A 23,247-nucleotide genomic window follows, 5' to 3' on the forward strand; every position below is an offset into this window, starting at 1 on the left:
GGAGGTCTGGAATCCCAGGAAGTCTGGGCTGGAGATAAACTAGGAAGTCACTAGCTACAGATGGAACTTTGAAGCCACCAGGCTGGTTCAGATCACCTAAGGAATGAGCAGCAGTAGGGGTGGAGAGAGGACCAGGATGGCGCCCTGGGGCAGGAAGACGGGGTGGGGGTGGGGGATGGGGAGAGGACCAGGATGGCGCCCTGGGCAGACCAACAGCAACTGGGCTTTGAGATGAGGTACCAGCAGAAGAGGTGAAACATGGCCAGAAAGGTAGGAAGGATACCAGGTGAGGGTGGTATCTGGGAGGCCCAGTAAAGAGGAGTGATGGGCTATAGCATATGCTGCTGAGTCAGGTGAGGACTGAGGACTGACCACTGAGTTAGTTTTGTGGTAACAGCAGGGAAGGGGGATTAGGTTTGTTCACCTAATGGAATGACTCAGTGAGAGAGAACATATCACAAGGGAGAAGGGTAGGACTTTCAGGAACAACATCCTCAGTTAAACAAGAGGGGGGGTGGGTCTGATGGTGGGGTGGACCTCAGTTGGTGCTGGACAGTTGAGCACAGAAATGGGAAAAAACAGAGGAAATGAGCATAGATGTAGGGAGGTGTGTCGACAGGGAAGTGGGGGCTTGTCTATACTTCATGATAGTTTCCATTTTTCCATTAAACAGGAAGTAAAGTCATCAGCTGAGTGAGGATGACAGGGATAGTAAGTTTAGGGAGAGTGAAAAGCAGATGCCTAAGTGGGGAGGGCTGAGAGGATGGGGGAGGGTGAGAGGAGGCGGGGACTGAGAGGAAGGGGAGGCCAAAGTCCAGGCAGCACTAAGTGAGGTCGGCTTGGTTCTGCCATTTAGAGTTTCCGGCGGAAGTGGCAGCACACCTGTTTGCTTTTCCACACTGCTTTGAGCTGCAGAAGGTTGGCAGTTGGGTTTAATTTGGTTTGTGTTTTAACCAAGTCAGCACAACACAGCAGGAGGGGAGACCAGAGTGTGGAGGATGTGGGAGAGGCCGACCATAACCGTGGAGTCGGTGGGGCTGCGAGAGGATGAGAGGATACGCCGATGGGTTGGAGGCCCCGGCGGAGACAGAGGGCGTGAGCTAAAGAAACGTGGTGGCAGGCAGATGATGGGTGCTTGATGGTCACATCAGGGCTGAGAGTTACTGGGAACGCCTGGGGAGTGGCAGGGTCCTGGAGGAGAGAAGGCCGTGGACTTGAGAGGCTGGATCACCCACCTGCTGTGGGGTGTGAGCGAGTGTGATAGGAAGCACGGAGCTCAAACCTTCAGGGAACCAGGTGGACCAGGGGATGGGAGGGAGCCCTGAGGAGCGGGGGAGCACCCACCCCCTTCAGGCTCAGAGGTTCAGGGGTGTGGGAGAGAAAACAACCGCAGTTCACTTACGGCAGAGGGTCTCGACTGTGGGTGCGGGCCCCCCCGGGGGACGCTGGGGGAAGTGCCACTGCATCTAGTGGCTGGAGGCTAAGGATGCTGCTTAACATCCTGCAGTGCACAGGGCAGCCCATGATAAAGAATTATTCAGCCCTGAATGGCAGTAGTGCAGAGAAACGCCGAGTCAGGGAGAGTTGGGGAAGAGAAAGTCCGGAAAAGAGGTTAAGGGAGATGGGATTCTGCAGTTGATGACACAGTGAAGAAAGGTCTCAGGAGATGGAGGTACTGCCGCCTCCTCCTCCTCACCTGGAGGATGGGATGGGAGCGGTTGTTAGGACAGAAGGGGTGCTGCTCAGAGGGAGGGCCCCTGTGATCTGGGCCCCGCCCACATCCAGCACACGCTGGTGCTGCATACGTGATGCTGAGCCGGAAAGCCGCGAGGGCTTTGGGGAAAGAGGCTCTGAGCCACTGTGGAGGTTTCAGGCCGACCCGTGCACCCAGCCCATGAGATGAGGCCCCCGGGGGCTGGTCCCTCACCTGAGCTTGCTCTTGAGCGCCGTCACCTCGCGGCCCATGGCCTCGTTGCTCTCTGTGGCCTCATCCAGCTCCCGCTGCAGCTTCCTGCGGTTGGCGTTGATGCGCTGGGACTCTTCCTCCGCCTCCTCCAGCTGCCTCTTGAGTTGCTTGACCCTCGTGTTTCCTTTCTCAGCCTGTCAAGGAGAGGCCCGAGGGTCAGGGGGGTCTGTGGCGGGGCTTGCGGGGCTGGGAGGGGGCGGGGCAGGGTTACCTGCTCCTTGTACTGCTCTGCCATTTTGCGCTCGTCTTCCACCTGCAGCAGGGCCTCCTTCAGCTTCTTGTCCTTCTGCTTCAGCGACTTGGCGGCCGCCTGTTTCTCTCTGCACACACAGGGGGAGTGGGGATGTTTCGGATGGGGAGGGCCTCCCTAGCAGTCGGTGTGTAAACCAGACCAGCATGGCCCACGGTGGGCACTTTTCCTGAGCCCAAATCAGGGCCCATCCTGAGAATTAATGTTCGTCCGTGAAAAGGAATGAAGTGCTGACATCGGCTACAGCATGGGGGAGCCTTGAAAACATGCTCCGTGAAAGAAGCCAGTCACAAAAGGCCTCGTGATGTATGATCCCATTTGACGAAATGTCCAGAATAGACAACAGAGACAGAAATTAAATCAGTGGTTGGCTGGGGATGGGAAATAGAGGGTGATGGTTAAGGATACAGGGCTGCTTATTGGTGATGACAGCGTTCTGCAGTTGACTTTGGTGAGCGTGTGCCTATGAATTGTACACTGAAAGCCACTGAACTGTACACTTTAAATGTGTGAACTGTGTGGTATGTGAGTTATCCGTAAAGCCACCACCGAAAGCAAAAACAGTACAAGGATCCCGACCCTATCTGATGGTCATGAGTGTGCTGTGACCTTACAGCTCAGGGACCGTACTTAAGTGAGAAGCCTTCCCATGTGTCTGTGGGCTGATGATTTGGATGTTTTGTGTACCCATTAATGTGACATCCTGCAGACACAATGTTAGGCAAAGTGACATGAGCTCCTGGGGAGTCTGGCTGACATCACTGAAGAGTCATGCTGCTTAGAGCAGCTAATGTCTCAGAGGCTTACTCCAGGCCAGGCTAGGGCACAGCACCTTCCTATGTTCTCACTCAGTTCTCCCAACACAGCTGCACTGCAGGTACCACTGAGCTGATTTCTCAGCCAGAAATGATGCCCAGAGAGGCTGACTGACCCCCGACATCCCCGCCACTCACTGGCAAGCCGGCTGTCGTTCGGGCACTGGTCCCACCGTACCTGGCCTCCTGCTCGACCTGCTCCTCTAGTTGTGCGATCTTGGCCTCCAGAGCCGCAATGGTGGACTTGAACTTGGACTTGACTGCCCCCTCCATCTCCTGCAGCTTGCTCCGCAGCTCCTTGTTCTGGCGCTCAAGCTGCTGCCGCGCACTTTCATTCTTCTGGGCCGTGCTGCGCTCCGTGGCCAGCTCATTGTTGAGCTGCTCGGCCTGGGGAGGAGGGTGAAGGTCACCAGGTGGAGGGCTTGGGAAGTGCCAGACGGTGCACTGAGATGAACGGCTCCCCCCCGCCCCACAGCCCCCAGCCTTCGTTGGCCTCTGCGCAGGCCCCTGGAGCTGGAGCACCCAGAAGCCCTCCTCCTTCCCCTCCAGCAGCCAGCTCTTTCTTGGCCATCCTTGAAGACCCAGCTCAAGAGGCAGCTCTTCCAGGAAAAGCATCCCGGTGCCACCCAGGCGCCCAGGTCACACGATGGGTCCCCAGCGCCCATCATGGAGCTGGCGCTCAGTGACGTCACTGAGTGCTCACTGTTGTAAGGTGGGGGCTGAGGAAAGAGCAGGAAGGAGACCGCCAAGGCCCTTATGGGTGAGCATCGTCTACTGGAGGGAGCCACCAAAGGAGGTGCTGCCGGCAGGGTGCTGGTGTGACCGGAAGGGGAGGGAGTGGACGCTCGGGAGCAGACGTGCTGGGTCCCTACTCTCCCGTCTTCGCGTTCTCGTCCACCCCCACCGGGGCCTGGCACACAGGAGCCTGTCCTGAAGCCGTGTGAGGCTTGGGACGGGGCGGATCTGAGGCATGTGCTGCCCTGCTCCTGGCTGCCCCGGCCCCACCTGCTGTGTGGCCTTCCGGACTCGGTCACTCATGGCCTCCATGTTGCCTTGCTCTTCCTCCAGCTCCTCCTCCAGCTGTGCGATGCGGGCCTCCAGGCGGCGCTTCTCGTCCTGCAGCGCGTTCCTAAGGGAAAGGCAGCCGCTCTGGGGCCTCCAGCCTCCACTCAGAGGCTTAGAGAGCTTCCTCTCTTGGAGAAGCGATGCCTCAGGGTTGCCGCCTTTTATAACTGAGGCTCAGAGAGGCTTAGAGGCTTGTCCAAAGCAGGAAGTGGGGAGCCAATTGGTGTCAGCAAAGCCAGGCCTGGGATGAGGATCAACTCCCTCCTCCCCGACGTCCCCAGATTCCCCGTCCCCACCATGCCGAATGAGTGAAACTGGCTACACCCTCAAATAGGGTGTGAGAACCCCATGACCCCTGTCATAAGCTCAGCTGAACGTTCTATCATTTTCAGCATTAAATGGGGTCCAGGAGACTCTCCTCTGACTGCCTCTCCCTCAGCATCTGAGTCTAGGGACTCCCTTCTCCCCATGAGGCTCATACCTTCCAGACACGCTGCTGGCCAGTTCCTCAGCCAGCTCCTCCTTCTCCAGGTCTGCCTGCTTGCGAGCCCTCTCGGCCGCGGCTAGATCCTGGACGGTGGCAGGTGGGGAGCAAGGAAACCTGCTGTCTGCCCGGAAAGGGCTGAGCCCACCCGAGAATCCACCCTGTCCCTGTCACCTGGCCCCCAGCCGTCTCTAAAATGGCTCGGCCTCCTCTGAGCTCAGGGGGAGGCCTGCAGATCCATCAGGGAGGAAACCCTGTGTCTTTCCCCACCCTCGCTATGGGGCCCACCCGTGTGGAATGCTGGACGAGGGTGCACAAGCTGGGGGTGCCCGGGGCTGCTATCACGGCATCTCTATCAGGGCTCTCGCAGCAAGAAGAAGCCTTTACCTCCTGTAGCTGCATGAGGTCTGCCTCCAAGCTCTTGGCCTTCTTCTCATTCTCTTTGGCCGTGGCAAAGATCTCATCCCGGGATGTGCGGGCGTCTTCCAGTTCTCTCTGGAAGTCCTTCATCTGAGCCTGCGTGGTCAACAGGCGGGACCAGCTAAGAGGTCCTTACTCACCGAGTCCTGCTGCCCAAATTACCTTTCTGTGCCGACCCTAGGATTTCCCACGATTGACCGCAGAGGCCTCAGCCTCACGTGGCCAGGTGGCTGCCTGGGGCACGGTTCTGGATGGGCTCCGCAGACCTAAGAAGTGGTGCTGAGATCTGGGGGCCGCAGCCAAATGCCTGATGTTGCCCCCCCCCCGATGTTTCCCCAGGGCAGGAAACAGCCCCCAAAGCTAAAGGGTGATGGAAAAGCACCAGGTGACCAGGCACTGGCGACAGAGGGAGGCCTGTGTCCTCCCACTGCTGCTGACCTGGCTTCCCCCGCGTGCCCGGCCCTCGGGGCATCACCCACCTGCAGTTTTCGCAGCTGCTTGATGGCTTCCTCTCTCCCCTTGATGGCCGAGTCGGCCTGCAGCTCCAGGTCCTTCAGGTCCCCTTCCAGCTTCTTCTTGGCCGCCACCGCCAGGGCACGTTGCTTTCTCTCGTCTTCCAGTTCCGTCTCGTACTCGTGAAGCTGAGCAAGGAGAGAGACGTGCGCTGCCGGGCAAGGCCGCCCCTAGGATCCCTTCCCAGCGCCCAGGTTTGCACAACCACCTACAAGGTGGGTTTCTCATCCCCAGGTCAAAGGTGAGAGATCAGAGTCTCCATGAAGCCAGGAAGTGGAGGTGGGAGGAAGGAAGCAGGTCGCCCCACCTCCCCTTCCCCCCTTTCCTTCCTCCTCACAGATTACCTGCCTCTGGAGCTGCCTCCTCTTTTCTTCATTCTGCTCATCCCGGGCCTGGAGATCCCGCTCGAACTGGCCCTTCAGGGCCTGCATGTTGACCTCCAGCCTCAGCTTGGCATCTTCTGTCGCCTGCAGCTCATCCTCGAGCTCTTCCAGCTGGGTCTTCATCTCCTCCATCTGGGTTTCCAGGGCTCGCTTGGACTTCTCCAGCTCATGGACCTTTTACGTAAGGGTTGACGTCATGAAGATGGTCGGGCAGCCCCCAGGGACAGCTCATCAAGGTCAGGGAGATGGCTTTTGCCACCCTCAAGATGCATGACCAGGAGTCCAGAGCCATCCTCTCGGAACCCTTGACTCAGAACCCACCCCCAAATGCAGTTGTCAACCAGGCCCCTTCTTTGCATCAGCCCGAGGGACTCCTTCCAATTCCTGAGTATTGCTTAGCATGAAGGAGGCATGGAGCCCCCTCCTTCCCCCGTGGACTGATAAATAGCACAGAGAGTGGGTGGGTGAAACGTAGACAAGCAAAGATGATGAAGAGCCACTTACGTTCTTGCCCACGTCGTCCTTGGAGCTAACCAGATCCTCCATCTCAGCTTTGAGCATTTTGTTGGTCCTCTCAAGCTCCTCTTTGGCTTCTAAGGCCTCCTCAAGGGCCCGTGCCAGCGACAGGGCCTTGGTTTCCTTTTCCCTGGCTTCTGCCTCGGCTCTGTCCCTTTCATCCGCATATTTGGAAGAGATGTTTTTCTCCTCAGCCAACAACTGCAACACAGCAGAAGACCCAGAGGTGAGCTCTAGGCATGCCCGAGGGTCGGCTGCATTGAACTGCAAATATGGGGAAGAAGCCTTGTGTCCGGCTGAACTTGTCCTGGTGCAGGTGTAAGGAAGCCAGGTGTCTAAGCAAACAGTTTATAATAAGACTGCTCCCCGACTTCGAGGTCAACCTTCTGCAGAGCCAGCATCCGCTGAATCTCTGTGCTTGGAAGTCACTGACGCTGCCCATGTTGGTTAGAACGTGCTGCGACCGAGGTCAGGGTGACATTTAATCCTCCCAGAGTCCAATTATTCTTTTGTTTCATGGCCACAGTTGCTCGCTCACAAGAGTAGCCTATGAGCCGCGGTAGGGCAATGGTGAGTGGTGGATGGATCTGCACATAGTTCCCCCTCTGCCTGGAGAAGCAGTTCCAAGAACACACCATACTGACGTTAATCTCAGCTTTAGAAAGAGAGAGCAGTATACGCCGTAACATCCAAAACCCAGACTGCCAGAATTCCACAAAGGCAAGTAACAGGGACTCCCAAACAGCAGTCAACACAAAAACTCTCCACTGTTTGCGACAGGAAAATAATAAAGCAGCCTCAGACCCTGGGCCAGGTAATGAAACCGCAGATTAGAAGCAATGAGGACAAGCTGTCAGCACAGGGAAGGGATGGCTGGTAGAAGAGGGAAGAATCCCAAAGTACAATCCCAAAACTGATTTTTGGAATAAATCCCAAGTCACTTGTAAACCAAATCATATTTACTAAATCTGAGTAACATATTTTAAAAGTTGGTATTTAGGGGTTTGGGTCATACAGGTGTATGCATTTATCAGAACTCAGTGAGTGTATGCTTAAGATTTACACATTTCATTGTATGTATTCAAGGGAAGAAAAAATACTTTAAAAAATGAACCCTCGTTCTTATATGCAATGCTGAGGTATCAAGGGGAGATGTACAGATGTCTGTAATTTGCTTTGAAATGCATCCAAAAGATACAAATGACAGATGCAATACACCCTTATAAATAGTGTGTGATAAAGTCTGCGTGGTGAAGCATTAATGATTGAAGCCAGGTGGTGGTGTACAGGTGTTCACGGTATAGTGCTTTCCGCTTTGCTGTGTGCTCAAGACTCTCTGTGATGAAATGTTAGGGAACAGTGGTATTTCAAGGGTAGATACTTTAGATTACTTGGAAATCTCAGCAGGCACTCAGTAAACACTCGCTTAGTAATAAAATCAGTAAACCTCGTTCCTTATCGGGGCTAGAACCCAAGGCATGACTGGGTTTCTAGATGGCCCTTATGGTGGTGGGACCCGGAAAGTCACAGTCACTGAGGCTTTGCCACTCTCCTCCCTCTGACCAAGAAGCCCTAACTACTGTTTCACACAGAGCAGGCTAGGCTTCCATCGCATCCAGCAAAGCCTGGATGGGATGCTGACACACACGCAGCAGCCACACTGGATACTTTGCAGACCCGATTCCCCCCAGCCAGGGTCCCTGAGCAGAGTGGAAGGCCCTCCAGCCCCTACCTGATCAAACTTCTTCTGCTTCTTTTCCAGGTTGGACACCAGTTGCCGCTGGTTGTCCAAGTCAACGACCAGGTCGTCCAGCTCTTGCTGAAGCCTGTTCTTGGTCTTTTCCAGTTTGTCATAAGCAGCTGCCTTCTCTTCGTACTGCTGGGTGAGGCCTTCAGTTTCCTTCTGGAACCTCTTCTTGCCCTCTTCCAGGGATTCCACGGTGCTGGCAAAGTCCTGCAGTTTCTTCTTCGAATCGGAGAGCTGAAATGGCAGTGTCCAGGGTGGGGTGAGAGGAGGGTGGTGAGGGATTCCCATCCCTGCGCCCCTGAGAAGCAAAGACCACCGACTCATTGAAGGAACTCAACAGCAGGGGGAGCCGGCGAGCCAATCAAAATGGCGCCACCATTCTACCACAGTCACATCGGAGCCACTGATCTACCCTTAAGGGCTCAGGCCCAGAAAAGCAAGGACATGCAGGGGCACCTGGATGTTCAGAGTGGAGATGTGGCGCTCCAGGTTCTGCTTGGCCTCCATCTCCTCATCCAGCTGGTCCTGTAGGCTGTTCTTCTCATCCTCCAGCTGGCGCAGCTTGGTGGACACATTGAGCTTCTGCCGGGTTTCTTCTTGAAGCAGCTCCTATGGAAAGGACACATGGAAGTCTAGGGGCCCACCCCCAGGAAGGTCGTACCCCAGGTGCCTCTGGCTGATGTGGCACGATACCCACCTGGGTGTCCTGGAGCTGGGACCCAAGGGATGCCACGTCCTTGGCCAGTTTGATGGCCTTCCCCTCTGCCTCGTTGAGCAGCCCCGTGACACTCTCAACTTCATTCTGAGGGTGCCGAGAGACTGGTTAGTCGGAACCTCTAGAACAGGATCCTCATTAAGAGGAGCCCTCTGTACTCGGTGATAGGCCTTGGGGTATCCACTGCAAAATACCCATGAGCTAGGGGGCCTGGTCATGGTCACTCCATGGCCCCCCAGGGAAGCACATCACGTACAAGTTGCAGTCTCTGGCTGTAGACTCTGGTTCTAGGACCCTGTTAGAGCCCTGTTAGACTGTAGTTAGACTGTGCTGACTGGGTCCTGATCCCTCTAAATGGATCCTGGATCCTTGCCAAGGTTGGCAGAGATGAAGCAGCAGGTCTGAGGCTCCAGACACTGAACAATGTTCTGGGCTCACTCACTCCCTAAAGTGGGGGAAGAGACTGCAGGTGGCACTTCCACTTCCAAGGGTCCTGTCCCTACCACCCCTCTTCTTCACCCCTGCTCTTTGCCCTTTCACTGACCCTTGTGGCAAAACCAAAGACGCAGACACTAAAGGTAAAAGCCTTCTAACTTTTCTCTGCCTTTTACTCCAGGAGCTGGTATCTCTGAGCAAGTCCTTTTGGAGATACCTGCACACCATCTGTCCTCTTCCCATTTACAGTAAGGATATAAATGATCTTGACTCCACTCCTTAGGACGTTGCTTGTATTAGGATAGCAAAACCCCTGTGCCCAACTGCATGTGGAAAAATTCATACTTAACGCTGCCCTACACCCTCATCCCAGGCTCTAGGTGCATTAAATCTTTATCAGAAGTGGGGCCATATCCCACGAATGGCAGGGCAGGCCAAATGTCTATTCAAAGCTAATTAAGACCAAAGAAATCCAGACCATGTCATTCTTCAGCTTAAAACCCATCAGTGGTTTCCCATCACTCAGAGTAAAGACCAACATACATATAATGGGGCCTTGAAGGCCCTGTGTCCTCCGGCCACAACCTACCTCTCCAATCCTATTTTGTGCCACATTTCCCCTTCCATTCGGCATCTAGCTCTACTGGCCTTACGTGATCTCTTCTAATTTCCCACTTGCTGCCGGGCCTTTACACATGCTGCTCCCTCTGCCTATAAGTAGATAGACTTCTTACCTGTCAGACTATACATCTTTCTTAGGGAGGCCTTTCCTGACCCCCTCCTCCTGCAGCCCAGGCACCCATATTATTTACACTTATTACATTATGTGCCTCTGCTTTCCAGCATCATTTTACATTCATTTATGTGGTTATTAACGTCTTACCCTCCACTAGTCTGGAGTTCTCCTGGGGCAGGGACAGTGTCTGTCTGCTTCCTTGCTCTTGTATCTCAGGATTAAACATGGTGCCTGGCATACAGCAGGCGCTCAATAAATACTCACTGAATGAGTGGAAGAGAGTTTTTAAAGATTAAATTGAATAGGGCGACCATCTCATCTCCCCAAGGAATGTAACTAGAGGAAACGGACTTGCTTTGCCACGAGAGAGGCTTTGTTAGCCGGAAGAGCCTCATTCCTCAAGGGTCGGTCCCAGCAAAGCCTGCCTCACCTGCAGTTTGTGGACCTTGTCATTGAGCTCGGCCCGGGCCCGTTCCCCATCGCTGCACTTGGACTGCAGCTCCTGCAGCTGCACCTCCAGCTTCTTCTTCTTGTACTCCACCTCCTGCTTGGCTTGGCTCAGGACACGCAGCTCTCCAGCCAGGTCTGCGTTCTCTTTCTCCAGCGCCTGCTTGTTCTTGTCCAGGTTGGCCTTGGCCTGGCCAGAGAGGCAGAGGGGAGGGACGGTGTTACAGCCGTGGCTGGGTGAGCATTTAAGATAGGGACCTGTGCTGTTAGGGGATCTTTCTCTTTCCTTTCCCCTCCCTCAGTAAGTCCGGGGACTTGTGCCCCCCCGCCTCAGGGGAGGGACACGGCACAGTGAAGAACACACAATCACCAGTAAAACTTTTTGGATTCCATTTTCCTAAATCTCAGAGGTTGCAAACTGGCATCCCCTGGGCTGCATCAACCCTGCCATCCTGTCCTGTTTAATCCATGCAGTACCTTTTAACATTTTAATTAAGAAATACCACATAAAAATCTGGATTCCCAGCTTCTCTTTTTAAAAATCAAATGTTCTATTTCATGGCTAGGTGGTGGTTACACTAATGAATACATTTGTCAAAATTATTGAACTATACATTTAAAATTGGTGAATTTTGCTGCATGTACCTCTGTAAGTCTGACTTTCAAAAAAACAAACTAAAGATCTGGAAACAGAGGCCTTGCCTTCCTCCAAGGTAACAATCAGCTGGATCTACATAGCAGCCAGCCCTGTAAATAGGGCAATCACACTCCACTTGGCCCCAGTCCCCACCATTCCCTATTGTCCATCAGATTTATCATTGAACGTACACTGCCATTTCTGTGAAAGTTTAGAGAAAGTTATTTTATCTAACTAGCTCATGTAGGTGCATGAGTTTCTCCAAGAAAAAAAGTATTTTTGGAAAAAGCAGAAGAAGGGAGGGGCCTTCTCCCAGGGCTGTAGGGAGGAGGAAAGAAGCAAGAGAGAAGTGTGGGTCCCAAGAGCAGAGGAAGCAACAGTGGGCTCACCCTCAGCCCCCAGGAAGGTGCTGTGCAGTGTCCAGGCAGCCTCAGAAGCCATTCCTCTGCTCCAGGTGTGACTAAGAGCTGCTGGGACCTCAGACAGGGACAAAGAGCCTCTTAGGGTACCAGTGCAGATTGATGAGCAAGGACCCTGGGGGACCTCACGGGATCTGGGCTCCCCAAAAACCTTTTTCCCAGAATGGTGGCAACACTATACACATGTAAGGGGATTCAAGATAGGAATGATGTTACAAGTTTTTCCCAACAATCTGAAAAGTTGCTAGAGGTCAAATAGTCCTCTTTTTCAACGCCCCTGAGATGGTGGACAGGCATTCCAGCCTCTTCTTTCTTATACAGGTCAGACGTGGATGCTGTCTGCTGGTGGTGTGAACAACTGAGTCTTTCCAAAGAGGCCAGGCTGTGAATCCGGGGTGTGGTTTCCAGCCCCTGCTCACCTCTGACAGCCACCTGGCTCGGCGCTGGTCAGTTACCTTTCCAGGCCCCACTCTTCCAAACACAGAGTAAGAGGGACACATACACCTTACCACTGTCTGGAGGCCTTACTATTTCAGAAGGTGGGAAGAGCCCATTTGGGTTCAGATTCTATCACAATAAAAAATAACTTCTGAACATAAAAAAGGGAAGACAATTAAAAGGGGAAATACATGTTGTAGATAAAATTAGCAAAGGTCTTATTTATCCAACACGTAAAGAACGGACAAAATGCTGAAGACTCATATTCAGACCCCATGTGACAAGTGACAAGGGGACATGAGCAGGCGTCCTTTTCTCCATTTGGAGCATGAGGGGTGTTCAGTCTGGCACAGCACGTTTCAGCGTGGGGCCTGGAGATTTGCATTTTAGCAAAGGTCACGAGTGAAATTAAATGAGTCAGTGTCCGTAAAACTTTGGAACAGTGGCATATAAACAGTGCCGTATGAGGGATTGCTGGCGTTGTTTAAATGTACGGGAAAATTCTGAGATTCTGATAGAACCGGTGGTGAACCAGCTCATAGAAGAACATTTACTTTGATTGGCGATAGAAACAAATGCAAACTCCAACAACTTTTAGGTAACGCAACAGCCATTTAATCTAGAAAGTGCAGGGGGGAAGCCGTAGCGCTGAGGATGGTATAATTCAGACTCTTAGGGAAGCAACCTGGCAGGATGTCGTAAGCTAAAAAAATTCCCTCCTGGGAATGAAATACAAGGAAATTCTCCAAAGGGAGAGAAAGTTCCCGATATGAAGCATTCAGAGTAGAGCTATTTAACTGTCTCAAGTCCCATATACCCCAAGTAGCCAACCATGGGAGAAAGAAAGAGTAGATCTAGCCATTCTCAAACTACACCAGCGGACTTCCCTGGTGGTGCACTGGTTAAGAATCTGCCTGCCAATGCAGGGGACACGTGTTGGAGCCCTGGTCCGGGAAGATCCCACATGCCATGGAGCAACTAAACCCGTGCACCACAACTACTGAGCCTGCGCTTTAGAGCCCATGAGCCTAAAGCCCATGCTCTGCAACAAGAGAAGCCACCCTAATGAGAAGCCCACGCACCGCAACGAAGAGTAGCCCCTGGTTGCCGCAACTAGAGAAAGCCCGCGCACAGCAACGAAAACCCAACACAGCCAAAATAAATTAATTAATTAAAAAAAAAAAAAAACTACACCAGGGAGAGCTGTCTTGCTACTCAAATCAAATAATGATAGTCTTCTTCTGATCTGCAGAGAAATGAAGATGGCTAGAAGGTTCTCAGTGTTGTTACCTTCCCAGAAGTTTTGCTAAACTTTGCTTATCCATAAGAGCAGTGTATAGTAGACCCTACCCTGGAGAGGCTAAGAAGTGGGTCCAGAGCCAGACTGCTTGGACGCTCGCTGACTAGCTGTGTGACCTCTAGGTGCTCTGGACCTCAGTTCCTTCATGTGTAAAATGAGCTTCATTGTACCTATCCCAGTGGGTGGTTGTAAAGATTAATCAGAATATACAGTAAGCACTTAATAAATGCTGGCTGCCATCACTCTCATTCGAATTGTTGTAGCTTGTTATTGGTCTCAGTATAGACACTGATATGTAGTTATTTGAAGCTGCTGACATATCGTTCTTGATGTTTTGTTGTCACAAAAAAAGCATCGCAACTCACCCTCTTGAACTGCTCCAGCTGCTCATTGAGCTCCTCCACGGCCTGTGTGTGCTTCTGCCTCATCTCCTGCACCTGGGCCTCGTGGGACCGAGTCTCCTCGTCCAGGGCCTTCTTCAGCATCGACACCTCCTGCTCCCTCTTGGCCCTGGACAGGAAGAATACAGTGGCTGGCGGTGGAGGAGACAGCGGTTCACCTCAGACAGTACTGTGCAGAAGAACAAGCGCTCTCCCGGGTGACCCTGGGGGAGTCACCTAACCTCTCTGGACCTGGAATTTCCTCAAAACGAGGAGCATGCTACCTGCCCAGAATCTCCCAGGGCTGGCAAACAAATACACAAAATACAGCATATGATATTGTTGGAAGAATGCAAAGTGAATTGCAAACTGTACCGTAAATATTAACATTAGCTCTTATTTACTGAGCATGCACAATATGCCAGGCCCTGACCTAAGTTCATCTCATATAATATTCAGAGTGACCCTAAGAGGCAAGAATATCATCATTTCTATTTTATAGATGAGGAAACTAAAGCTAAGAAAGAGTAAGCAGCTTGCCCAAGCTGTTGAAACCATTGTGTGACAGGGCGAGAATTTGAACCCAGTCTGACTCTGTGCCCATGCTCTGAGCCATTGCACTGGGCCAGTGGGAATGGAGAAGAACATTGTGCTGGCTTCTAGGCCCAGGTAAGTGATGTCGCACAAAACCCAAAATGTGGGAAATAAATCTCCATGTTAGCGCTTGATACGGGGTGCACTCAAAGCACATTTGTGTATTTGTTGAATGAATAAGCGATGTAGTTTCACTAAAGTCAGGCAGTAACTTTCATTATCTGGCAGGTGACCTGTTCTTACGGTGGGTTTTGTTTTTGTGTTTTTTGGTTGTTGTTGGCTGTTAGCCTGCAGTGACTCTTTAATCAGAGACCAATCTAATATTATTTTGAAAATTTAACACACACAGGAAAAGACAGGAATGAAATGCCCCCAAATGTTAACTGTGACGGGACTGGGGGTGATGCTTTTGGTATCTACTTTCCTACAGTTTTCAAATCATTCTCTAATTGAGTATATCCTCTGACTGCGATGCAAAATAAGATTAAAAATAAGCATGCTTATATTAAAGCAAAATACAATCAGGCCGATAAACGTAGGGCCTGAGGAGCCCCATGACCCAGGATCTGCTCGGGTTTGCCCCTCTCCACCGTCGCATCAGCGTGGCGGGCCAGTGGGGCGGGGGCCCCTCACCTAAGCTCCTGTTGCGTGGCCGTGCTGTCTAGCGTGTCCTCCAGCTCCGTCTTCAGCGCCTCCAGCTCCTCCCCGAGGTCCCGCTTCTGCTTCTCAGCTTTGCTCCTCGCGGCCCGTTCTGAGTCCAGGTCCTCCTGGAGGTCTGAGATGTGACCCTCCAGCTCCCGGATCTTCTTCAGGGCGTTGTTCTTTTGAGCGATTTCATCATCAAGCCTGCCGGGGACAGATCCCCAGAATTAAGACCCTGGGGTCCTGAGCCCCCTGCTATCCATCCCACAATGTGGCCAAAAATGGCTTTATGGAACCAGCCATTTGGGTTCCATACATATCAAAACATGTTTCGCTCATGTCCCGAGATACAACAGACCACTTCTTGCCATGCTGGACGGTTTGGAGGCTTATGCAGAAACGTGGTTTCCAAGGGCTGATGTAAAAAAACAGGTCATAAAAAAAAAAAAAAAAACAGGTCATGCTGCACGTGTGCGTGTGCGTGCGTGTGTGTGTGTGTGAGCGAGAGAGAGAGAGAGAGAGGCAGAGACAGAGAGACATAGACAATACAAAGCACTGTCCCAGACTAGCAAGGTGCCTTGTCTACATTAGGAGCCTAATAGATGCTTTCTGAATGTTAGACAATTATTCCTCCCTGGCAACTACTGGTTTATTCTTTCTTCCATCTGCTCAGCGTCTGAGTTCTGCTACATGCAAAGCTCTTAGCCAGGCACTGCTTGGGGGTGGGGCGGGGGGGGGATGTTAAAACCGGGGGAGGCAGTGACTGGGGGTCAGTGTGGGACATGGGGAGCCTTGTCTGAATGGCACAGAAGGGAGCTCCCTCCTGACCACTGTGGAGCTGCCTCTGGTTTTGCCCACGATGGATGGAAAGGGGTCCTCAGGAGGGAAGGCACGAGGCGGCCCATCACCCTCGCACTGTCACATGGTACAAACGGGCTGAGGGAGAGCTGGCCAGGGGATCAATCAGAGAATGGATCCCAGCCTGTCTCTCAAAAGCTGGGTGACTGTCACATGTCCCTTCACCTCCCCTGGCTCAGCTTCCTCCTCAGTGAATGGAGGTAACAGCCGCATACCTGGCCAAGTGTCTGCAAAGACCCTGCTTGAGCAGAACTTAGCATACGGCGAGCAGGCTAATACCCATTAGTTGTTGCTGCTGTAATACCCCCGGGGGGAAGCCGTTAGAGTGAATCCAGCTCAGAGCTGGGAGAAGGGAGCACAGAGGAAAGGGTGTGGGACACACCTCAGGGGACGGGCAGACTCTGAGGACTGCTGCACGCTGTGCGTGGGACAAGAAGGAGGGTAAAAGCTAGGGAGGAGACACATTCGCAAAAAGAAGGACCTCAGAAGGAGGGGGCGGGGGACAGGAGGGTCCTCTCAGCCTCAGACCCGTGGTGTTTGCAGTGCCAACAGAACAGACTCCGTGCACAACCAGAAATCCAGAGCTGGGGTGTAGACGACAAAGGCTGGGCACCCAAGAGGCAGACACAGTGGGAGAAGAGAGGATGAGTTTGGAGGGAAGAGAAGAAATTCAAAGGCAAAGTTCTGAAGGTGGCAGCAGGACTGGGAGGCACCCGGGAGGCCTGGCCTGGGCCACCTAGCATGAGATGGAGGCCTGCCTGGAGGAGGAGGAGGAAGACCGAGGCCCCCGCAGATAGGCAGTGGCCCTCAGGGCACCAGCACACACTGGACCTGCCCCGCCAGCCTCGCTACCTGCCCAGGGCTGCCTGCAGCTCCTCCTCCTTCTTGGCCAGCTGCATCTTGAGCTCAGCGATCTGCGCCTGCAGGTCGGCTATCTGCTCGTGGAAGTCGCTGGCCTCGCCCTCCAGCTTCCTCTTCAGCTTCTCCAGCTCCTGCCGGCTCTTCTCCTCCTTCTTCAGCCGCACTACAACAAAGCCAGGGCCCCTCAGGAGGTGGACACTACCAGAGAGACCCCTGGAGGACGAGCCTTTCTGCTCAGGCATTTCACATGGAGGAAATTCACACTCACACATCCCCCCCACTGGTAACTGTCCCGCCGGCACCACTGTCTTGTGGAAGGAAAGTCAGTCCTGGTGACAAGCATCTTCTGGAATTAACGTGTGTGTTCACTAAGGGTGAGCAGGCAGCTGGATAGGGTTGTCCCCTTCCTGCAATAATCTTCCGTTCTCAAATTTCCTGTCTGATACTCCTACTTTTAAAATGTCCACTCAAAACATCACTGGGGGACTTCCCTGGTGGCGTGGTGGTTAAGAATCCACCTGCCAATGCAGGGGACACGGGTTCGAGCCCTGGTCCAGGAAGATCCCACATGCCGCTGAGCAACTAAGCCCATGTGCCACAGCTACTGAGCCTGCGCTCTAGAGCCCACGAGCCACAACTACTGAAGCCTGCGTGCCTAGAGCCCATGCTCCACAAGAGAAGCCACCGCAATGAGAAGCCCGCGCACCACAACGAAGAGTAGCCTCCACTCGCCGCAACTAGAGAAAGCCCACGCGCAGCAAGGAAGACCCAATGCAGCCATAAATAAATATATATATAATTTTTTAAAAAACAAAAAAAAATATCACTGGGTAGCCGTTTTACCTTCCAGTTCTGAAATCATAGATTCGTGCTTATTTTTCAGCTTGGTAAGATTCTTGGCTTTTTCTTCCTCTTCTGCAAGATTTGTTGTTAAGTCACTAATCCTCTCTTCAAGGAGTTTTCGCTCCTTTGGGGGGAAAGAAAAAGAAATATCATTCATTTTTTCCTTTTCTCCAGGGTCTACATTTCACTGTTAGTAATTTCCAGATAAACAGTTGAAAGCCCACATTATAACCAAATGCAACCTAGAGTTTTCAACGGGGAAAGAGAAGTTCCTTAACAATAATAATTTCCAAAGATTGACTACTCCTCATCTCAGGCCCCTCCACCCCTCAACTTCATGTCCCAGCCAGGGGGCCCCTCTTTCCTTTCCTACCACAGGCCAGCTCCTCCCAGCCTCAGGGCTCTTGCACAGACGGGACCATCTGCCTGGGATGTGCCTCCACCCCCTCTCCTTCTAACTGCTTCTCACTATTCAGGTTTCCACTTAAATGTCACTTCCTCCAGGAAGCCTCCCCTGAATCCCACCCCCCATCCCCTAGTGCTCTGGTCTTATAAGATGGTGAACACCTCCTTCAGAGTCCTGATCACAACGGCAATTAACGTTTGCTTGTATGATTATCTACTTGCTGCCTCACTAGGATATAAGCCCTACGAGGACAGGGTCCTCCTCCACTGTGCGTGCCCTGCACCTGATACGGACTGGCTTGCAGTCGGTGCCCAGCTCAAAGGACTAAAGGTAGTCCACCTCTGTGGGGCTGCTTAGTGGTTACTGACTAGGGTGACCTAGTCATCCTGGTTTACACTGGGACATTTCCGTCTTAGGGGCTGAAAGTCCCACATCCCAGAAACCCTTCAGTCCCAGGACAGCTGGTTCCCCTATTACCAACTGCAAATGGACGGTGAGAATGTGAGAGGGGCCCCTGAATCCCAGGCACATTGCCCTCCCACCCTTGTACAACTTGGGGGTTCCATCGGTTGTGGTGTTTCTGAGACTTGCTCCGTGGCAGCCCTGGTGCTGGTGGGACCACCGGGGACCCCATCCATGGCACACCTGCATCCAGACGGCAGTCACAAGGCCGCCACGTCAATGCTGGACGTAACTACTTGCTCAGCCTTCAATACCTTGTCTCTGACTAAAAAGGGAAGGCATCTGGAGTCCTCAGCCCTCATGAGACTGTCATTTTAACAAAAACGCTCAACCCCACTCACTTTTGACAGTTTATTGTTCTGATCATCCATGACCAGAATATCATCCTCCAGTTTCTTGATCTTGGCCTCAGCCGTGACCTTCTCAAGTTGTAGCTTCTGCCTGGCAGCTTCCTCTTCCTCCAGCTGTTCTTCCAGGTCCTTTGTGGGGGAAGGAAAAGAATCACAGCCTTGCTTAAAACAAAGTCACTCCCGGAGCTCTGGGGACCCATGGATACAGAGGCTTAGCCTGATGGCCCCCTGCAGTGCTCTGCCATCTCCTTTCATCACAAAGAAAAGGTTTGGGTAAACCACTTCTCTTTGTGGAGCCTCAGTCTCCTCCTCTGTAAACTGGGGATAGTAGATACCATGGTAGTTTAAAAATATGTCCATAAATTCTTTGATACTCTTCCCTTCAAGAGGTGGAGCCTAATTCTCCTCCCCTTGAGTGTCAGCTGGACTTAGTGACTTGCTTCTAACAAATAATACCAAGAGGAAGTGATGGAGTGTATAAGTCAGAGATTAGGCTATAAAAGGCTTTGCACCTTCCTCCCTGTTGTCTCTTCATTCACTCCATCTGGGGAAAGCCAGCCGCCACGTTGTGAGGGCACTCAAGCAGCCCTATGGAGAAGCCCACATAGTGAGGAACGGAGGCCTCCTGCCTACAGTCGCGTGAGTGAGCCATGTGCAAGTGAGTCCTCCAGCCCCAGTCCAGCCTTCAGATGCTGCAGCCCAGGCTGACATCCTGACTGCAACCTTGTACGGGGCTGTAAGCCAGAATCACCCAGCTAAGCCACTCTCAAGAGTCACGACTGTGTGAGATAAATGTTTGTTATTTCCAAGCTGCTAAGTTTTGGAGTGTTTTGGTTCTGCAACAATAGCTTACTGATACAATTACCCCTCATCCAGGGTTGCTATTAGGAAGAAAGGTGTTTGCACATGAAAGGCAGGGCAGTAGAACTGAGCAGGCTTCCAAGGAGACCTGTGTGGGCAGATGGCGGTTTCTCTCCGAGCCTTAGTCTCTTTCTCTGTCCAAAGGGGACATACAACGTCAGATGCACCTCACAGGCCTGCCGTGAGGGTCAAGGGATTTCGTACCCACCGAGGGCTGCCCCTGCAGTGCCTTACCAGCATCTGCTGGGCCATCTTCTTCCGTTCTGCCTGCAGCTGCTGGCCCCTGTCTTCCTCCTCCTCCAGGCGGGCCTCCATCTCATGCAGGATCTCCTCCAGCTCCTGCTTCTTGGCTGCCAGCCGGACCCGCATCTCCTCGGCCTCCGCGTACAGCTCCGTCTCTGCCTGCAGCTGCTCCTGAAGCAGGTTCTTCTCCTCAGTCAGCTGCATGCAGAGGGTGGGGAGACGGCCCGTGAGCCCCACAGGAGCAGGCGTCCTGCCCTCCACAGCCCTGGCCAGGCTCCCGGCCTGGTACCTGTGCGTGTTTCTGCCCCAGCTCCTTGAGCTCGCTTTCTGCCTTCTGCTGCCGCTCCTTGGTCTTCTGCAGCTCATCCTCCTTGGCCTGCATCTCCTCCTCCTGCCTCGTCACCTGCAGCAGGGGCTTCACCTGCACACAGAGGGTCAGCCCGTCACTTGCTTTTGTGGCACAAGGGAAACACTCTCGTAATAAATAAATCAGTGGTTCTCAGCAAAGGACAATTTTACCCACTCTCAGATCCTAACGGGATATTTGGAAATTTCTGGGGACAGTTTTAGCTGTCACAACTGGGGTGGGGAATGCTACTGGCATCTAGTGGATATAGGCCAGGGATGCTGCCCAACATTCTAGAATGCTCAGGACAGCCCCCCGACACAGAATTATCCATCCCAATATATCAGCAGTGCTGAGATTGAAAAATCCTAAATTAGAGCAATGGGAAAAGGTGCAAAGTGAAAGGAGAAAGTCTCCCCTACCCCCATTTAGTCCCATCCTGAGAGAGAACTGCTGCCAACAAACTGATATGTTTCCCTCCAGAGAGAAAAGGAAAGAAAAATCTCCTACATCCTACCTCCCATTCTCAGCATTGTCCTACACATGAAAAAAAAATACCTGAGATCACGCTGCCCAGTGTTACACGCTGCTTTTTCTTTTGGCTGCGCCGCACGGCTTGTGGGATCTTAGTTCACCCACCAGGGATTGAACCCAGGTGCCTGGCAGTGAAGGCGTGGAGCCCTAACCACTAGACCGCCAGGGAATTCCCTACTTGCTGCTTTTATTACTAAAAGCTATAAGGTAATTATCACCCCATGCTGTCCCATCAGCTTTACAACTTGATTTTTAGATAACCATCATTTTTAATGGTTGAAAAATATCCCATTGATGGATGAGCTGGTGTAAGTCAGTCTGCCAGGGCTGGGCACGGAAATTTTGCTCTTGTAAGTGAATGCCCTTCATTCTTGATTTTCTTTATTTCAGATGGTTTTCTGAGAAGAGTTTTCTAGAAGTTGGGTCAGTGGGGATGAACATTTCCCAAAGCAGCTTCCCCTCACTGCTCTTCACCAAGCTGACTCCTAACTCCTGTGTTCAAGCCCTGACTGGGACTAGGGGAGCCCCTGTCAGACACACTGTGGCTACCTTCCTGCGCTGACCCCAGTCTGCCATGGGCATTGTTCCTGTGCTGACCCCGTCTGCTTCCCCACTCGACTAGACTATTCATGAGGCCAGGGCACCCCTAGCACTTTGCACGTGTCTGGTGCACAGTAGTTCCTCAATACATACCTGCTCAGTGAAAAAGGTTTGTGCCCATTTACACACTCAAGGGCACCTAAGAGAAAGCCATGTCTGTCCCTACAGAGCAAGTCTTTGCACAATTGGCTCATGACAGCCAGCGATGCTGCAAGACCAAGTTGTACCCAGAGAAACAAACAATGGATATACACAGCAAGCTGGATGGAGGGATCTCCAGGGAATGATGCCTCGTGACAAAAGCCCATCTCAAAAGGTGACATACTGAAGGACCCCGTTTATATAACATCCTTGAGATGACAAAATTATAGAAATGGAGAACAGATTCGTGCTTGCTGGGGCTATGGAGGGACGTGGGTAGGGCTCTAAAGGCGCAATAGGTGATCCTCGCGGTGATGGAAATGCTCTGCATCTGGGTTAAGGTCATGGCTGTAACCCATGTGCCAAAGAGGGGGCCTTTCTCAGGCCCGGAGAATCGCCAAAGGGCAAGGTTCGGTTTCGAGCCCTCAGTTGCACACCTGCTGTCAATCACCTCCAGTTCCACATGGACAGCGTCCAAGTGAAGACCAAGGACTGGGAGGGGGGTGGGGGGTGGGAGAAGGAGGCACTCACTTTGGTGAAGAGCCGCCACCACTGCCAGTTCCGCAGCTTGAGGTAGGCAGCGCAGTTCCTCTGAATCACCTTCATGGCCGTCAGCTGCTGCTGCCTCTTGGCAAAAGCCCTGGGGAGAGGGAAGGGGAGCTGTGAGAAGACCTGCTTGGCTCAACACACACCTCACTGTGTTGTCATGGCATCCCGCCCCGCGGCATCCCGAAGGCAGGATGCTTCTCTTTGGCTTGTGATTTAGTGACTTGTGCAAGGACGTCCCCCATTCTCTGCAGCCCAGATTCTCCAGGAAGCTCTGAGCATCAGCAAAAGTATACCATCTGGAGGCCAGAGCCTTTCTCAGTGGACAAGGAAGACCCAAGGCTCACAAAATGCCCTGCATTCAGATCTGTGGTCCTGACAACACCTAGGAAACTGATCTATGCTACACCATTCCTAAGGGGTGTCCTACACCCTCAGCTGTGCCACATCTTCCCCAAAGCTGAGTGTCTGACAAACCTATCCTTTCCTCAGATAATTTAAAATCCCAGACCTGACACAGAACCAGCACTCTTCCTACTTAAGGGCTACTGGGTTTGAGAAACCAAAGAACAGTGAGCACCATCCTCTCGCCTCTGTGCGGCTGCCATTGCGGCTGCCATCTTGGATGTGGGTGAATTTGAAGAATAAAATTGCCCCAGTTAGTCTGGAGGTGGGAGGGGTGGCAACAGAGAATTTAGTTATGAAAGTTAACAGTTTAGGTCTGTCCCTGGACCAAGAGCTCCCCAGATTTGGCCTTGACCATCCTGGGTCTACTTGACAATGAATCAGCTTGACACAGTCAGGGCTCTGCATATGAGTGCATGGTCCGTACCTCCTGAAGACATATGCCCTGGACAAGAGCTACTCTGCCAGCCCCTGTGTCCTGTTTGGGGTGTGAGTTTCATGGAGGAACTGCAGCCCTCACCCAGCCCCCAGGATTCCCAAAACAGAGGGGGCATCAGGACTTCTAAGACTTTGCCTTACGAGTCCCACTTGTACATAGGGGTATAGACACAAATACTCTTTCCTCAGACACTTTATCATATTCTCACATTTCTGAAATGATAGCCAGCCACTGTTCTCAACCCTTTTCATGCAGTATTTCATTGACCCCTCATTAAAAGAAGTTTATGAGGCAGGAATGATTATGTTCACTTTCCTGAGGCTCAGAGGTAGAGTAACCTTCCCAAGGTTCTTCAGCAAATAAGTAGGGGAGCCAGGGTGAGAACCCACGTCTAACTCTCCAGAGCCCATGGTCTTAACTCCTTCCTGCCCTGCCCTTATAACTAGTGCA

At 52.4% G+C, this 23,247-nt stretch overlaps 1 protein-coding gene across 4 annotated transcripts in view; it reads right to left on the minus strand.

Moving 5' to 3' along the window:
* MYH11 (myosin heavy chain 11) overlaps positions 1–23,247 on the minus strand; it is a 128,743-nt gene that overhangs the window by 7,054 nt on the left and 98,442 nt on the right. For all 4 annotated transcript variants that reach the window (XM_029219592.1, XM_029219595.1, XM_029219594.1 and 1 more), the window contains 21 exons: positions 21,939–22,047; positions 20,076–20,207; positions 19,778–19,984; positions 18,674–18,811; positions 17,465–17,588; positions 16,613–16,784; positions 14,894–15,106; positions 13,652–13,796; positions 10,476–10,682; positions 8,857–8,961; positions 8,616–8,768; positions 8,145–8,393; positions 6,401–6,613; positions 5,858–6,070; positions 5,480–5,641; positions 4,968–5,096; positions 4,578–4,666; positions 4,037–4,160; positions 3,210–3,418; positions 2,178–2,286; positions 1,928–2,100 (listed from right to left, as the gene is read on the minus strand). In XM_029219592.1, coding sequence (XP_029075425.1) covers positions 1,928–2,100; positions 2,178–2,286; positions 3,210–3,418; positions 4,037–4,160; positions 4,578–4,666; positions 4,968–5,096; positions 5,480–5,641; positions 5,858–6,070; positions 6,401–6,613; positions 8,145–8,393; positions 8,616–8,768; positions 8,857–8,961; positions 10,476–10,682; positions 13,652–13,796; positions 14,894–15,106; positions 16,613–16,784; positions 17,465–17,588; positions 18,674–18,811; positions 19,778–19,984; positions 20,076–20,207; positions 21,939–22,047 — 3,375 coding nt within the window. The remainder of the gene's footprint in view (positions 1–1,927; positions 2,101–2,177; positions 2,287–3,209; positions 3,419–4,036; positions 4,161–4,577; positions 4,667–4,967; positions 5,097–5,479; positions 5,642–5,857; positions 6,071–6,400; positions 6,614–8,144; positions 8,394–8,615; positions 8,769–8,856; positions 8,962–10,475; positions 10,683–13,651; positions 13,797–14,893; positions 15,107–16,612; positions 16,785–17,464; positions 17,589–18,673; positions 18,812–19,777; positions 19,985–20,075; positions 20,208–21,938; positions 22,048–23,247) is intronic.

This window comes from Monodon monoceros, unplaced genomic scaffold (assembly GCF_005190385.1).
Source record: "Monodon monoceros isolate NGI ecotype Baffin Bay Population unplaced genomic scaffold, NGI_Narwhal_1 Super_Scaffold_13, whole genome shotgun sequence".
NCBI lineage: Eukaryota > Metazoa > Chordata > Mammalia > Artiodactyla > Monodontidae > Monodon > Monodon monoceros.